The 18,840-nt window shown below is 35.4% G+C and overlaps 1 protein-coding gene across 1 annotated transcript in view; it reads left to right on the top strand.

The window, feature by feature from the left end:
* Positions 1-18,840, top strand: part of MMP16 (matrix metallopeptidase 16) — a 166,037-nt gene that overhangs the window by 104,054 nt on the left and 43,143 nt on the right. Inside the window, exons 5-6 of the mRNA XM_059863264.1 lie at positions 15,141-15,302; positions 18,254-18,471. Of these exons, the coding sequence (XP_059719247.1) occupies positions 15,141-15,302; positions 18,254-18,471 (380 nt within the window). The remainder of the gene's footprint in view (positions 1-15,140; positions 15,303-18,253; positions 18,472-18,840) is intronic.

Genomic DNA, 18,840 nt, shown 5'->3' with positions numbered 1-18,840 from the left:
AGTTATTTCTTTTCTGGGAAATTACTGAATACATCTAAACCTATTTAAGGGAGTGTTAAACCAGTTTAAATTGAGAGTGCTCTACTTATAACTAGATTAATTTAAGATTGACCTACTTGCACAAGTTCAGCTTTTTAAAAAAGGGCAAGATTTAGAAGAAGTGCTTGGGGAAAACAAGGATTTCTTGGGAGCTTAGTTTTCAAACACATTAGACATGATATGTAATGTACCAATTACTGGATAAAATGTGACCACAGAACTGTGTCTTCCAGCAGCAGAAAATATTTGGCAAAAACTAAATGTAGATAAACACAGTTGATCAGTATTGGTAATTTGATTCTGTTATCTTCAAATCAGCAAGAGAAATAGAAGTCAAACTAAAATACATTATTTTTTACATCTGTAGCAATTTACCAAGGTAGATAGTCTACCATATTGAAATTCTGCAGAAAATATTTCTTCCATCAAAGAACATATGATAAATAATAAGTGGAACGGCCTTACAGAAGTAATAGATGGTTTTAGTATGTAAAGGATGGTTTTAGACATGTAAGGAGACTATTACTGCTAAGTACTTACATATCTGTGAGATATTTGTAACTTGTGTATACATAAAGCTCTGTCTTTGGGAAAACAAACTTAAAAATTCAATAATTCAGTTTGGTTTATTTATTTGTTAATCCTCCAGCATTCAAAAAATTATTCAAGTTTTCAGGCAATAACTAGAAAACAAGCAAAGAAACCTGTCACTTTGTACCATGCTCTTGTAGGTTGCCAAGTAAAAGCTTCTTGGAGCTGATGCAAATACAGTGTCTTGTGTAATGTACTTGGACTCCAGTTAGTGCATAGATTCTGCTGTGGGCACCGTGCTGGCAGCCAAGAAAAATTTATGAAAATCCTGATCTCTGAACTGCATAGATCAACTTGTAGTAAATTTCATTTGGCTGCCAGTGTGGTTGACACAGTGCAGGAGATATATGCTATTGGAAATATGAACCAGTGGAGTTGTGAAAACCATCTCCTAAGGGAGCTCTGTGTCTTGAACAGTGCTCATGCTGTGGCTTGGTATAAAGGAAGCCAAGAATTTCAGATCAAAGGAAGCTCTGTATTACAATGTTAACATGGCTTTAATTTCATAAAGCATCGTGCTCTTAATTGATTATGTATGTTTTTTTAATAAGCAATTATCAACATCAAATTTGATCTGTAACCAAGCAGTGTGACCTTCCAGCTTTCAAATGCTTGTTTTCTAGTTCTGCGCTAGGATAAATATGTAGAAAATTAATATCTTATTTGAATTTTTATTTTATAGTACTTGTGTATGTGCTTGTAAATAGAGAATTGCAAAAGTGGGTTCAGATCAAAGGTTATCCTACAAAATATCCTATTTCCAGTTAATAGCTATTAACAGATACCTAAAGAAGGGAATAAGAGCAGGGTAAACATATGGCAGTAAAACCCCAGCATATTCCCTCTTAGCTTCCAGTAATCTGTGGCTCATTGAATTTCTGAGGCACAGGCCATATTTTTGTGTTCAGTAGCCTATGAGGGATTTCCTTTCATTAATCAGTGTAATCTCTTTTTGAACTCATGTGAGCATTTGGTATCCACAATATCCTGTGACAGTATGTCCGGTAGTTTAAGCAGATGTGAAAGACTTCTTCTTTCTGATTTTTTTTTTTTTTTAGACAGATGGATGCCCATATTGTAAGGAAGCAATTTTCTAATAATTTTATCTATTCCATTCATATTTTATGGGCCTCTGTCATATCTTGTTTACAGGATAAAGAGACCAAGACTGTGGAATTGCAGCCTTGTTTATATACAATTATAAGGTTAAGGAAGTGCAACTTCCATTTTAAATTGAAACTATTTGAGTGCAAAATGAGAGAATTAGCAATATTATAAAAGATGACAAAACCCAACTATAGCATTTGTAATATTACATAGCAATGAACATGCCAGGATAATATTTCAAGGAGCTTTGCAAGTTGCAGGCATATTGAATAATAATTGCTTCTTTTAATTTCATCATTTTCCCTGAAATGCATTTTAATTCAGAAATCTATTAACACAAATAATACTTTCTGTCACTAAACCACAACATTTTCAGTATTTAAAAAGAAACCAGTCTTTCCCTTATCAGTAAGTGCATTTTGTGCTGCTAGAACATCTTCTGTCCTCAAACTTTCCAAACCTTCCTGGATTATACTTGCTGATGTGCACCTGTTCCATATCCAGTCACTCCAAGATCGTACCTAAAATCTTAACTCTCAGATATGCAGCATCTGATGCATAAATAGAATCCTTGAAAATATTATCATGGTATGAAAAGCTGCACTGGAGGACCGGAAAATCCCTTTCAGCTGTTGAAGAGATGGGAAATGATCAAAAAATCATAAATGGCCCTGGCTGCTTGTGAGGACTCAGTCACTGGACATAGGACTATGCAGATAGAAGAGGATCTCTGTCTGCTGGACCCCATCTACCAGCTGGAAGCCAGATGATGGAAAATGGTGACTGGTTAGCAAAGTACTCACCTCATTTTTATAATTTTTGGGGAGGATTTTGCTTTCGTGGAACACCCTTATGGCTTTGAGGAGAGCACTTCATTTGCATGTTTTTAAAAGGGAAATGTGTTTAAAACTGGCAGTCAGTGAAAGCAGTCTTGTGGATGACTCCAGCCCCATGTTCTAGATGTGTGTTTGACTAGAAGCTTTTAATGCATCCCAGGGGCTCTCAGTGTGTAATATCTTACTCTCAGCTTCCTTCTTGGCCTAGCATTTCTAGATGCCCTATTATACAAACTGAAAGAGAGGCTGAGGAATATGTTAAGAGAATTGACTTTGTGATATCCTTAATTAAAGCAGTGGGATTGTAGACCAAGATGCACATCTTACATCATGCTTTTTATGTCTATAGATGCAAGGTGATATTTAAAGTGTAGTGTAATTGCTAGAGACAGTCCTGATGCAGGCTTCGAACCAAAAAGGCAGCACAGCCCGAGCCACCGAGTTGCATATTGCTTCCATCGTGGCGTAGGTAAACACAGACCTTTGCAATCCTTTCTGGAGTAGTTAGGGAAGCTGCAAACTCAGCTATCCATTCAAACTGCAACTGGAGGTTATTTCCCACATAGCAGGGCCAGCAGAACTTGCTTGCTTGCTTGCGTTTGCCATCTGCCTCAGTTTGTGATCAGCCAGCCCATCTTAAACTGCTAATGAAAAGTGTTAAAGCAGATCTGGCTGACTTAACATGGGAATAAACGAGGAAAGTTCACATTGTCTGTTACATCGACTCTGCTGCCAAGGAAACATCTAGCTGAAAGGCAGCATGGGTCCTTGCAGACAATTTTGGCAGCATTTGCACCTAAAAGCACTGAAAAAAACCCTGCCTTTTTTTCTTTTTTTTTAATTTTAAAGATGTCATTGTCTCAAACGACTGTTTATGCAACAGTGAAGTCGAGTTTATCTACCAAAATGGATTAATTTAATCAGACCCTCATACGAGTATATTAGGAGAACTGAGTTTACATGGGGAAATTTAGTTGAAAAGTGTTTCTTGAAGTAATTATTAAGTTGAAACTAACCGTGTTGGAGTTTTTGGCTTCATTTTCTCTTATTGTCTTTCTCATTTTCCCCCTGCAGTATATGAGAAAAAATTATTGGGAAGCCATTTTTGTTCAGACAAATAGATTTATTTTAAATGAATCCAAATGTAAAATGTGGGCCAACATTTTCATGATTGTTTTTATGACCCCGTAACCTCTCACACAAAAAACCCCCCTAACACTACATATACAAAAAAAAAAAAAAACCTAACCAAACAAATAATTACTCCTAACTTAATATTTCCTCCTTTTAGAAAGAAGCTTAACAGATTTTGAGTACTGAATCTAAGAGAGCTTCATATTACTCTTACATGTTTCAGACAGTTTTAGAGAATGGGGGAAAAAAGGAAAAAAATAACATGTTCCACTGCTTTTTATTCTTATTCTCTATGCATTTTATAAGTGTTTACCATCAGGCAATATTTCCCATAAGGCCATATTTCTTTAAAAGGTATGATACCAACTAATAGTAGTGCTAATAAGAGAGGATCTCGCTTATGAGCTATGAGATTTCACACCAGAGACTGAATTTCACATTCTTGAAAGATTATTTGCTTTGAAGATCTTGTGAAAAGCCATATCTCAAACATGTTGACTTAAGAAAAAAAAAAAAAAAAAAGAGACAAATTTCCCTTTATTATTGCAAATAATTCAAAAACAGTTCACAACTAAAAAATCGGCTAATGAATGAATGGCTTGAAATTATCTAATTTTCTTTTCAGTCTGGTCTCCTAGAAGCAGTAACTTAGGAAAGAGGCATTATCTATGAATCTAAAATTCTCCCTTTAGACAAAAAGTGACATTTCAGTCATTTAAAGCAGGCATCAGACTTAGCATTCCAGCTCCCATGGGATCCAGGGTTCCTCAAGTCTCTGTTTGTTGCTAGGGACACTTAATGGAGACTTTTCCTACAAGATAGCAGATTTAGGAAATACCAAAAATGCTCTATGGAATATTATACAGCATTGCCATCTCATTTCCCCTGCCTTTTTAGGGGCAAACAGAATCTGAAAAATCATGTTGCCAATTAATATGGATGTTGTCATGGTTTCCTTAGAGAACGAGACAAGAATTATACAGTAATTACATATTTAAGTACATATTTATTTATTAAGCAGAAATGTAATGCATATTGAAAAAGTAGAAATATGTAGATAACCCAAAAATATAATACTATGTCTGAATTTCAAGAATAGTATATGATTAACTAATGAAAGATTTTCTACAATAGCATTTTCAAGTCTAGAGTATAATTTGTGCTTTTCCTGACAATTCTTCACTTCAAATTGCCCAAAATATTTGTTCTTGAGGCCAAAATGGTCTTTATGTATATTTAGAATTCTTCCTAACAGTTTGGGTTCCAAAAAGTGCTGAACAGGTAACACCAATAGCTGCAAACATATACAGCTAAAATATTAGGTTGCGAAAAAAGATGAAAGCAGAAAAAAAACCAAAAAAAACCCAAACAACCCCAGATAAGTTAAAAGAGCAACATTTTTTGTGCCAAATATTTTTTGTCTGGTTGTTTTGGTTTTTTTAAGGTTTAAGTGTGTCCTCCAAGTCAGCCTATGATTAGTACTTCCTGGGTTTGTACATATATCACTTTAGTCCATGTCCTGTACTTCTATAATTAATGTTTTGCCCGCGACTTAAAAGAAAAGACCTAAGTCAAAAGCCAGAAGACTTGAGGGGGTGGAATTAATCTGACCATATGTTGATGTTTATGTCTGAGTTAATCTCATGGAGTCCCTTTAGAGTTATAGGAGAGATATATTGCCTTCCTGGGAAAGGTTTGTTGTATCTTGAAGTAGGGTGTCTAAAACAAATGAGATGAATGTTGTTCTGAAATACCTGTTTCTCATCTCTTGCTGTGAGAGGTGCAGGTAGAGATGTTTGTGTTACAGTGTTGAGTAGCTAGATAACTTGCACTAGTGATGTTGAATCGTGCCATTTCAGATTAGAGGAGAACTGTATTGATAAGAGCTTCAAAATAGCAGCACCAACTGGGGTCAAAAGAAATCTGTCTCAGCCCCAGAGGTGGCTGTTTTGAGAGCAGCTCAGTGTAGCAGTCAGAAAGGGTAGTTGCAGGCATAGGCTGTGCCCTGCCCCTCAGTATGGGAAGACAAACACTTGTATTGGTCTGAATATGGGTTGCACTTCTGAAATTTTGAATGCATAGTTGGTAGTATGGTAATGTGTAAACATACTCTTAGTTTCCCATTTCTAAGAGTCATACAGAGCACATTTCTTGTGCTGCAGTTTAGAAATTGATACTATGTTAGTATGAGGAAATGGGATTACTACTGAATATTCAGGAAGCTGAAGATCCAGCAGAGACATGGAATTGATGTTGTTAGCTCTGCTCCAGCTAGCAGTGCTAGCAGAAGCAGCAAAAGTAATAGGCCCTACGCTTCAGGAAGAGTTAGCAAATAAAATACATATATAATCAAGTCACCCCTTAGCTGTTTATTGCTTTTAATCATTACTTGTGACATTGGCAGAGCTGGCCATAGTGGCTTGCAGAGGTGCAGAGGTGTGGTCTCAGCCTTCCTGAGTGTGGAAGCTCTGCTCTGAGAGCCATCAAACATGGAGCCTTTGGCACTGTCCCTCCTTCCTGCTGGGGCCAACTGATTGCCCCAGGCTGCAGTCCTGCTGAGCTTCTAATTCAGAGAAGAGGAAGTTCTAGGCTTGACTTCTGCCCTGGCCTACATTCTCATGTTGTCTCTCCTGAGCTTTGCCAGGGGCAATGAACTCCTGCCTTCATCTTCCTCTCTAAGCAAATTCTTGCATAATCTTCCTTCTGCTGGGAGGCCCAGGAGTATGGCTGAGCAGCCTGACCATCTTGTCCTCTCCAGCACCCTTTGCTCTGCCCTCTGCAATCTGTCATCTGGAGGCTGCCCCTCCGTGGCAGGGGCCCAGTCATGTCCATGCAAACAAGTGCCAAGAGTCACTAGTGCGAACTGACCGTGTTCCCTGCGTTCTGGAGAGGCTTACAGTGCTCCCTCCAGCTAGAGGGGCATACAGCTGTGTGGATATAGAATCCTGGGATCTCAGCAGCAGATTCTCCAATAGATCAGAGCATTTCATATGAGTAAATTTTAACAAAGTAAGACCTAAGTAGCAGATTTGTCTTTCTGTCACTTTCTCTGTATACACGATTCCCAGTTTGAAGTTGTCTCAATTTAAAACGTGGTGCACACTTGGATCAGGCTTCTCTTTGAAGTCTGCAGACTTAGAAAACTTGTCTTCTTTTCAGATCAGAGAAATTTAATGATTTTTTTCTTCTAATCACTTTGCCAATTAGGATTCAAAATTCCCACTTCTTTTTATCATCAGTTTAATGAAAAAGACCCAAACCATGGACAAAACCATCTTGACTTTTTTTTTTTTCTTAATGTGAATTTTAAAAAGCCAAATAACAGTGAAGGAAGAATTGTCCATATAAAACCTTTACATACACACACACACACACACACACACACACACACACACACATATATATATATATTTATATATATATGTTCACAAACCACTATGTGACTGTTTAAAAATTCTCAAAGTCTTGTGTCTGTGTTAGGATGCAATGATATGCTAATGAAAATAATAGCCTGGTTTTGGTAGGTTTAATGTGAGCTTATTTAGAGGATATTATAATTACTCTCAGTAATTAAATAACTGGTACAGGGTGAAAAATTTATCAAACAAAAATTTAGCCAACACAAGATTTACACATAAATTAAATTCTGTGTGCATTCTATTGAGGGGATTTTGGTGATCTCTAGGACTCTCCCAGATTTCTAAAAGGTGGTGAGATGCTACAACAGGTTGCCCAGAGGAACTGTGGATGTCCCATCCCTGGAAGTGTTTAAGGCCAGGCTGGACAAGCAGCCTAGTCTAGTGGAAGGTGTCCCTGCCCATGGCAGGAGGATTGGAACTCAGTGGTCTTCAAGGTCCCTTCTAACCCAAGCCATCCTATGCTTCTGTGATTTCTGGCCCATGACAGATTACATCTAATGTGAATATTTGCAGTATGACTTTGACCTTCCTCCTAGCATTTACAAATATTTCTTCACAGGAAGACACAAAGAACGCAGGGGTAAATAAATAAAAATAAAACAAAAGAAGCAACCGTGTTAACAAACCTGCACTTTAGAGACAAGCCCTACAATTTTTTTGTCAAGACAAGGGTTCAATTTTAGTACAGCCTCATGCACAATTAAGGTTCTCTTGCATTTATTCTCACTCAAAGTGACATTTAGGAGTGGTAGAAAGATGTACATTCCCTTCACATGAGTGACCCACAGGGACCAGACATGCAGAATAGATGAAGACTGTGTGATACATGCACTTCTCATGCACATATCCAAATCTTCAATCTCACCATGTGTTTATTTTCATAGCCTTCAGAAAGCAGTTTTAAGTACTTCTCTAGCTTATTTTTCCCACTAAAAAAATAAAAACAGAAACAATGAAAATACAGGAAAGAGTATCAATAAGTAAGGGTATTACAGTATTTGCAACATTTGTATTATGAAGAGCTTTTCTATCAAAATGCAAAATTCCATTGAAAATCAAATTTATTTAAGATAGTCATTGTCTAAACACAACCATGAAAACACCCAAAATAAATTTATTTTCATTCTGTTCATCTGTATGGCTTTATTACTAGAGAATGAAAATTTGAGAATAATATACAAATTACAAATATACAGTAGTGGACCTAAGTGATGAAGAAGTTGATCCCAGGAGCTAGAGATTCAACATAAATGTAGGAGTTTGTTTAGTTTTCTAGATTTCCTGTCACATCAGGGTTTCCTCAAAGCATGAAATAAAGCCATAAGCATCATATTTTCAGAAGGAACACATACCATCCCATTGGAGCAAACTCTCACATCTTCTCTGCCTCCCCTAGGATCATCTCTAGCTGCTTCACTTGTTTCTCTTTGGGGAAGTTGGTATTGATTCACTAGTCAGAGTGGTTTGCAAATTTTTTCAGTACTAGTGATAGAAAATGTGAGAAAAAAGTGGAAATATTCTTATATCCATGCTTTTTATAAAAAGAAATTTAGGAATACCTAAAGTAATTGATTCCACACATCTCAAGCAATTTACTAAAAGATGTAGAATGTGGTTGGTAACAGATCTAAGTAGTAAGTCAGAAATTCTTGTTTTTTGCGTGTCTTTGCCTTCTAAAGTACAGGCTGATATGTGTTATAAAAGAAAGTGGGCTTCTGACTTCTTCTAAATTCTGCCCAAAATGTGCAGAAACAGTAAAGCACTGCCAGGAGAGACTCACAGGCCACTAAACTCAAATGTTCTCATCATATCTCATCAATAAGCTGAGTCACCTGAAGACAGCCTCGCTCTGTAGTAATGTGCCCTTGTCAAAATTCCAGCAGGCAATTTTGAATTTCACACTAATCTGTTAATCTTTGAAAAATAGAATGGTTTATCAAAAATATACACATATGGTTGTAGGTATTCTAAATTAGAGACATTGTAATTAGAACAGACTTTGTATATAACAAACTGTCTGTACCTCCTGTCCTGTCTGCATTTATATATGCACACACATATATATATATATATCACTAAGCCTGCAGAAAGGAGTTTATTATGCATTTTATGTATTAATAGTGTGAAAGAAGACATTTTTATGTCACTGTATTTTGTGAAAATGAAAAAGCCTGAATCTTTAGATATATTTATTGGAAAATGATTGTTTAAAATAAAGTGTGGAAAAAATAGATAAGCTAAGTTCATGCAGAAAGTGGATATGCTCTGTATGATACGCTTTTATTTAAAATGAAAAAAAAATTAGTTTTGTTCTTCATTTTTCAAAGGTGCTCCATCCATCTTTTAACAAAACTCTCTTTCCAAAATAAACACAAGGCTACCAAATTTTAGTGCCAATCGCAGAAGTCTGAGATAATTTCAAGCATCTATATAGGATTTCTTAGACTGGAAAATGTAGCACCTTTATTTGGGTAAGAGTATTCCTATGATTTATATTTAGGCCCATGTCTACTCTCAGTATAGCATATATATACATATATGGTGCTTATGTAAGTGCATACATAATATATTTGCTCAGTTCTGCTCTATTGTAATAAGGTCAGAGAGAGAAAGAATCTGCTTTCATGACTGGCTGTTGAAATGGCATCTTCAAAATTCTTTCCTCTTTTTAAAGGATAATAATAACAGAGATAACAAGGATTTTTTTTTTAATTTTTTTTTTTTTTTTGGTATGCTATGTAGAGCATGACTCTTACTCTACAATTTGTAGCATTTCAGCTATTTGGATGCATCAGGTGGTACAAAGGAACAGAATAATGAAAATTTTTCATACATCGAACCGAAAGCAATGGGTATTTTGTGTGTGTGTAATATTTCTGATTATTCATAAGTTTGCCTTTGAGATACTGTCTTGTTTAATGGGACTATAATAGAAGTGCAGATTTAAATTTCAGTTTGATGTGAATTTAATTAGAAAACATCTATCTACATGATGAAAAATGAAAAAAAATAGTCTATGGAAGAAAAAGCGTATGTCTATATATAAAATATCTTTGTATTTTTACAATTCTTTGTAACTTGAAATTCAGTTTCTAGGGTTTCTTTTTCTTTTCCTTGGGATGCAAAAGTCTTCAAAATTGAGGTCACATGTTAAGCCGTTAAGTTATTGCTTTTATAAATTGAACTCACCATTTAAAATGGAAATTATTATCTTCAGAACTAGGTTTTCTTAATAGCTTACTATGGACAAACATATTAGCTTTGTTTATTTGTAGATGTGAAAAATAGTGTTTATATTAGCTACAGGGAAAGGCTTCTCCATACAACATGCTCCACACTGCTGACTGTTGAATATTTGATATATCAATACATATTTATATTCTGGAGTTTGGGCAGTGTTTTTAAAGTCAGGCAGATTTAGTGCCTAAAATAGTTTATAGCCTAAGAGAAAAGTGTCAGTATAAAAATAATAATTTTATCTTAGTTCTTTACACACAGTATCTTTTTTTTCTTCCCTTGTGAAATCAAACTTGGGATAAAATAAAAAAAAAAATCACAAACTTTTTGAGCTTACAGCCATTCTATTCCAAATCTCCATACTAATGGGGAACACAAGAATAGAGACACACAAGTTTTGGACTTGTGAAATATATTTTCCAATATTTTTCTACTACTCTGTGGGTATACAACAAGATGCAACTGAGACTATGACAATGAATACTCACCATTGTATATCCTCAGTGGCAACATTTGCTTTAAAAATCTTTGTAGTCCTATGGGTTTTAACTCTGTTATGACTTGTTCTACTTTGTGATGGTGCTTCATTTTGCTGTGTGGACTGAAATATGTCCTACTTGGATAATATATACTGAAATGCAAAATTATTTGGGAAGTTCTTCTTCAACAGTGGCAACTGAAAATGTAAATACTCCCCGATATCGATAGGATAACAAAGCTAGCCTGAATATGAATGCTCACTTGTTTTAACGCCTCTTCAGCTTGTTCTGAGCACTGCACAAGGAATTGAAGGTGGGCTACCATCGACCTTGCAGTCTCAAATACACTTCTGTGCAGCCTTGAGAAATAGAGCAAGACTTACAGAAGGTTGTCCTTCTGCACTCTCAGGAGCTTTTTACAGTAACTTTGAGGTACTCAGGGAAAGTCTGCTCCCTAAAGCAAAGAGGCACTGAATAATTGTTGCCTAATTAGAGAAATCTAATCGTATGCAAAGCAAAAAGGATGGAAACTCAGATAGTAATAAGGCCCTACCTGTACTGGACTCAGATAGCTCATCTTGGACTGGTTTAAACCTGAGTTTCAATTTCACTAAGTTATTTGGGTCAGTTCAAATTCAGGATGCCCTGGAGACAATCATGACTCTTGATGGAAATTGTTATGAATAATGGGGCTTTTTGGCTACGAGTAGAAAATATGTTCCCTGTTAAATCATTGTCACCCCAGGCAAGAATATTATTCTCCCAGCTCTTTCCTCTGACCTTCTACCTTCCCCCTTATTCATTTGCTCAAGGCCTGTTCTGCCTTTGCCACACTTAATGGCTCCCCTGATAGATACAAGTTGCATTGCATGAGGTGGAAGTGACTAAATCCAGAGGGACAGTCAGACACTGAATGGAATGTTTGGGGGTTTTTGGTTGGTTGGGGTGTTTTTTTTTTTTTTTTTGTTTTGTTTTGGTTTTTTGTTTTTTTGTTTGGTTTTTTTTTTTACATAATCTCCCCTATCCAAAAGATTAAAGTAGAAACAGGTATAATATCTGTTGTCTGACATGGTCCCACTGTCATTTAGTACTGCTGTAGATGTGCTCCACCATATGCTCATTTTCTGTAATTCTAGAAAGAGGATATGCCAGTAGCTGAAAGTCGGTTTTATTTATTTCCCTGTTACTATGTATTTCACCTTATTTCAGATCAACATGGAACAAAATGTAGAAATTGCTGGAAATTTGTAAGGGGACTCAATAAGGACTGAGAATCAAAGGATGTATTGATTCTTCATGTATTGCATAAATGGCACAAGTAGATGTAATAGACTCTTCCAAGACTGTGATTAACTGTGGTTTCTTGAAATTTTAGAAATTATAACTAGTCAACTTCCCAGACTTCCTGCCTCAAAAAGTAGGGGTAAAACATGTAGAAAACTGTTTCATCTACTGACAGTAACAAGCCTAATGGCAGTGGTAGAATAAATACTCTTATTTCAAATCAATTTGAAAATATAGTAAGTAAAATGTTGCCAAATTTTTAGTGCATTTTTAATATGACTTAGTTAATATTCTTATTTTGATGGAGGAAACAAGGGTATAGGAAAGAAATTTGCTTTCAGAAGGTCTGAAAAGTAAAAGAATGTTTCTTCTTAAATATTCAATACCAGTGAAAGAAATTTTGCCTTCTAATAAGCCTAGTTTAGAACTTGCACAAAACTCAGAATAGAATTGAAAAATAAGGTGAGAGTTTTCATCATAGTATGAAAGGTATAGTACAGTAACATGCTCTTCTTTTCTGTCTTTCCATCTTGAAACCTATGATTATTTAAAATTACATTAATTATTCCATTATAAGTGCAGAATGAAAACTTTTACAAAGTTCCTTCTGTGCATTACTTCCTATACTGATGTTAGCTACAGAAGCTGTGGATTATTCATATGAGATGATGTCAAGATCAGCTTTGTCTGCATATAGAAGGCCAGATTCAGATATCAAGAGCATTTGTCACCAGGACAGTCAGGCTTATCAAAACTATTGAAACAGCACATTGAGATTCTGCTTTGCTGTAAAAAGAGCTGCATCCAAGAAAAATATTGTCATAAAACATTTCATCTGGAAACCACATAATTATAAATGATATGATAAACTTCTCATTTCTAAAAGCACATAATGTCACATTAATTTTTGAAAGATGTAATTTTTTTGCACAGTTATGTTGAATAGAAGATCAAGAACATTTAGTTGTCATATTTTTGAATTAAGAATCAGAAGTTATGAGAAGACTGTGAACTAAGCATATAGTTTTACTTGTGTCTGTTTTCATTATTTCATTCAAACATTTATTTTACAGACGTCAACATGGCTTCATACATCATGAAGGCATCTAGTGTTTCCTATTCCATATGTACTTTGGATAAAGTTTATTTTATTGTGTCAACAAGAGGAAATGCTTGAGAAATTGAAATACTGTCAACTATGTCCTCAAAGTACTATAATGTATATATGTGCAATTTTGTTGCTGATGCAACAATATTATTACTACTGACATTTTAAAAGTACTTCCAGATCAAGTTCCATCAGTGGAAAATAATTGTCTATCCCTAAAGAATCTACAGATTATAGGATAAAAATTAAGGTTGAACATTTTTTTTTTTTATATTCCCAACCAATATATGACTACCAGGCCAGAGCACAAGCCTTTCATTATTTATACTTTCAACAATGAACTACTTACAATAGATGACACCAGTTTCACATGAGTTCAGCATTGAAAAATTAGATGGTCAGCAGAGGCTGCTGATCTAAAGTACTTCTCTTGTCAGTGGGAAAGGATCACACTTCTGGAGAATGGTTCTTCCCATCCCTAGGTGGTGAAATGAGCCATATTCTGGATGTAACCCTTTTCAGAAACTGGAATCTTCCTCCTGATCTAAACCACTTTTCCAAAGTCTCATTTTGTGACAGGTTAAGTGTGACGATGTTCACAGGGGTCTTAGGATGAGGGAAGAGACAAGAAAGCTGACTCCATGTTTCAATAGGCTTGATTTATTATTTTATGATATATATTATAAAATAAACTATACTAAAAGACTAGAAGAAAAGATTTCATCAGAAAGCTAGCTAAGAATAGAAAAAGAATGAATAGCAAAGGTTGGTCTCTGACCGAGACAGTCTGGACAGCTGGACTGTGACTGGCCATTAATTAGAAACAACAAAACAAGACCAATCACAGATCCACCTGTTGCATTCCACAGCAGCAGACAAGAATTGTTTACATTTTGTTCTTGAAGCCTCTCAGCTTCTCAGGAGGAAAAATCCTAAAGAAAGGATTTTTCATAAAACATGTTGGTGACAGTTAAGTTCGACAGAATCTGTATGAAAGACTCATAGAAAGATATGCAGAACAAAATATTAGATGTGCAAAAATAGAGGGAATTAATACCATAGAGGTGAAGCTCTGAAACTTTTTTTTAGAAAAGATCCCATTGGCTTTGATTTGTGTTTGCTTCAGAAGAGTGTCATATTCTACTGCCAAATCTTCCAGTATTACCTAATACTCAGTAGTAAAAAATTTAAAGATACTTTGAGAATAACAAAAAACATTAAACTGGTCTATAATGTGAGTGTGTGGCTTTGGGGTTTTTCTTTAGTCCTAAAAAAATTTTAAACGTTCTAAAACTTAAATATAAAACTACAGTTATTACAAGGAATTGCACAGGGGAGTATATTAGGACATCTCTTTTCCTCGTTAGGATTTCAGTTACAGTGATTCAGAAATTGACAACATCTACATATAATCAGCAGGGATCTGATTACAAGTGTTTGAAAGACTAAGTTCTCTGTGGGGTTTATCCTAAATAGGTAGTCTTCAGTTTGTGAAGTTTACCAAACAAAGCCAAGATATTTTCCTATTGGAGCTATGTCTGGATGAAAGCATTTTTAATTGGGTTCATGGCAACATCAACTTCAAGTCACAAATTTCACAAAAGCCTAGACATGAGCTATGACACTTGAACCCTACACTTACCATGTGTATCAATTAAAAAAAGATTTATGTTTATGATGACTGTAAGAGTACCATATATTATAGCAGAATGGTTTCCTTGTTAGAAAAAAAAATCTGCCTTTTCTGCCACATAATCCTTGATATCCTTGATGATCTATTAATTACTACTCATTATCCTGTGAGACTCAAATGCAGTGAAAACATCTTGCAAGAGTCCTCCATGTGTGTTATTCTTTTACTAGCTTTGTGGATTCAAAGGTCCTTTTCTTTTCCTTCTCTTCACAGGAAACGATCTCTTTTTGGTTGCAGTGCATGAACTCGGACATGCTCTGGGCTTGGAGCACTCTAATGATCCCACTGCAATCATGGCTCCATTTTACCAATATATGGAAACTGACAACTTCAAACTACCTAATGACGATTTACAGGGCATCCAGAAGATATATGGTATGTCATGGTCTCATCAGACAGCACAAGTTTTTTTTTTTAGAATAACTTGAGGTCCTCCTGGCCATATCACCTCTCCAAAGGGTTCATTAGTGTGGACTTCACCAGTTGTTTTGCCAGAGTCTCTGTGTGAGTAAAACATTCAGAGATTTTGAGAACGCTCTAACTCTGTTTCTCACTGTTCAAAACTTATATTCAAATCTGCACTCATCTGCAATAGTAATTTTAAATGTCTTAAAAATCCATAAAGAAAATTAATGCAAAATTATTCCAAACTATGAAAATATTAAAAAATGCAGGTCTTTAAGTATAATGAGATTATTTACACAGGTGTCCAAGCTCATGTAAGTGGATGACTTGATTGCTTCTCAGTTTATCAGTAATTATACAGAAAATTTCCCTCAAAATCTCAGGTCCTTTCAATACCCTTTCTTATGATATATATAACAAATTGATCTCAAAATAGTGTTATAGTCCCTACAGAGGGTAAAGAAGGGACTACTTCTTTAAAATATGTTCTTTTTGGTTTTTTATGGCCTGATATAAAATACATGTGATGCAAATAAATTCTACATTTAACATTTGTTTTTTTTTTTAATTCAAAACAATAACATAATTGTGATTATGGGTTGAATGTAGTACTCCCATATTACTATCCCTTAGGCTACCAAAGACATTGCTTTAGTTTTGGTTTTAATGACTTTGATTCTGTTGGTATATGTTAAATAGTTTTAATTTCTTTTTTCTTTTAAGATTTATTTGATTTTTAGAATTGAAAATTCTGTTGTATCTCCGTGTTAAGGCTCTCTATCCAGTGCATATAATTTTATATTTCCTTGCTTAATATTCCTTAATTGAATCTTCACTGGATTAAATTCTGTACTTTCAGTTTTTCTTGCTAAAGTTCGCCATCTTTATATTGAATATTGTGAGGGCCATTCCTTCTTTATCTTTCCTACCAGAAAGGACAATTATGATTATGTGGAATTACTGTACTGCTAACTAGAAATCTGCAGACTCCGTGGTGTAATAGTAACAAGAATTTTAAAATATCATATTCAAAGCACAGTTAGATATTTTCGTAAGTCATAAATAGCAATTTCAGAATGATTGGCTGATGAAGTTTTGTTTGGTTGGTTGGGTTTTTTTCTTGTGTGATTATCTGGAAGGAAGGTTGTTTCTCATGACCTCATAAGTTGGTAGTCTAGACTTAAAGGCTAGACAAGAATATTTTGCTGAAAACTAGCTGCTAAGCTCAAACAGCTGTGGGCTATACATTCGGAGAAATGTGTTACCCCTGGGAAGTAATATCTGACATCACCACCAAATGGCATAAAAAACTTTGATTTGGGGTTAAAAACTTTCCAACATGAGCTACTGCAAACTGATTCCTTTGCTCCCTTTAAAATCAAGATGTGATCTGGAATCATATGCTTCAATAAAAATGTCACACCTATTAAAATAATTACTTTGGTTCGCAGTATTCCTTGAAATACTGTTATAAACTGTAAATTATAAATGTCACAAGTCTTAAAATTGTGAATGAAATAAATTCCTTATTAAATTGCATGACAACCATTTGGCAAGTTTAAGATTTCCGTATATAATTCATCTTTTTTTTATTATAAAGTATGTGGTTTTTCATAAAATTCTCAGAAATTCAAATGTCATTTGTGCAGTTTTAGAGTTGTTTTACTATTCAAAAGTGTTTCTGAAGGCGGTCATGCAAACAGTATTTCTTTTCTAAAGTCAAAGTGTACTATCTATTTAAATTATTTGGAGAGAGGCCTAAATAGAGTGAGCAAAAATTAAAACATTCATCTTGTTTCCAGACATGAAGCTATAAGTGAAACTTCTTATCTTTTTGCCGATGAAAAATAGATGTTGCTGATATGTGTAGAGAGGGGCAGGCACTTTCAGTACACTCATTTCATGTCATTCAGTATGCCATTAAGGTTATGATCAGTATCTGTCTGGGATGGCCTGATGACTTGATGGTAGAGAAACTATGAGTGGGATAGTAATTTCATAAAACACAGTATATTTTGACAAACAATATATTTGAAACAAGAAAAATGTTTTAAGACTGCTCTACAGAGTTTTAGTTTTTCACTTAAAGAAAATATTTAAAACATGGCAGGGGGGTGATGGAGTATGTGTGTTGTATACATGCCTAGAATTTGAGGTCCAGTTTTAGGAGCTGCTGTCCATACCAAGGGACATTGGAAAAATCTGTCCTGTCTTTAATGAATATGATATTTCTTGATCTAAAAATTTGGTCAGTAGTAAGTAGCAGGTATGTTACATATGTGCCTGTGGGAACTGATGAACTATAGATTAAAAATATATATTGAAAATCTATTGACTGATGATGATCATATAAGGAATAAGATCCTTCTTTTTTGGGCGAGAGAAAATGATTCTGTTACAAGAGCTCTTACTCAGTTGGTAAATAATTTGCTTTGAACTATTTATCATCTGAAGCGATGGTGGTCTGAGCATCCTTTGAAGTTTTTATTGGAATGTTGTTTCAAAAAGGAAGTGTTTAGATAATAATAACTAATTAGTTTCCTTGATTTTGGTAGTCATTCTTTATACCCTTTATAACCACTTCCTGGTTGGTAATGGGAACAGAACCCCCAGAAAAATGGTGACAGCACCAGCCTGACAGAGTTCAAGAGGCGTTTGGACAATGCTCTCAGGCACACAGTGTGACTCTGGGGGTGTCCTGGGCAGGGCCAAGAGCTGGACTCAGTGATTCTAATGGGTCCCTTCCAACTCAGCATACTCTGTGATTCTATGATTCAATGATTAATAACAGCAGAAAGGTATGTTAGGTCACTTTTTCATTCCCCTTTCACTGTCAGGTTTGTACAGCTTACAGCTGGTTTTGTTCTGTGTGTTTCCTTTAGTGGGTTTGTGTATTACATCCAGCTGCTGTATTTTTAAAGGTCCACCTGACAGGATACCACCACCAACAAGACCTCTGCCAACAGTGCCCCCACATCGTTCAGTCCCTCCAGCAGACCCACGGAAGAATGACAGGCAACCTAAGCCCCCCCGGCCACCCACTGGTGACAAACCTTCCTATCCCGGAGCCAAGCCTAACATCTGTGATGGGAACTTCAACACTCTGGCTATTCTTCGCCGGGAAATGTTTGTTTTTAAGGTAGGAGGCTGTGAATTTTTCAGTGTTACATCAAATGTCTACATTTCTCTTTTTTTTTATAAAGCAAACTCTCATTCGTCATGACTCTACATTCCCAGCCTGCTCACAGTTAGAAAGTTAAAGAAAAAAATTTAAAAATAAACATACACATGGCTTAAACATCTAGCAGGGGACGCTGTAATGTTCTATTTTAAGAGAATACCCATGTCAGCAGAAACTGTAATGCCTCAAAATGTAAGGGTAAATAAATATTGCATGTTATGGAAAGATAAAAGGTGTAAATCAATTCATGAATAATAGGGATGGTTTTGTTGGGCATACAGCCACATGCCAACATACTGTGTAGATACTGTGTCTTCAGTACTTGAG

The sequence above is a fragment of the Haemorhous mexicanus genome, chromosome 1 (genome assembly GCF_027477595.1).
Source record: "Haemorhous mexicanus isolate bHaeMex1 chromosome 1, bHaeMex1.pri, whole genome shotgun sequence".
In the NCBI taxonomy this organism is placed as follows: domain Eukaryota; kingdom Metazoa; phylum Chordata; class Aves; order Passeriformes; family Fringillidae; genus Haemorhous; species Haemorhous mexicanus.
This window is presented reverse-complemented; position numbering and strand designations above follow the sequence as displayed.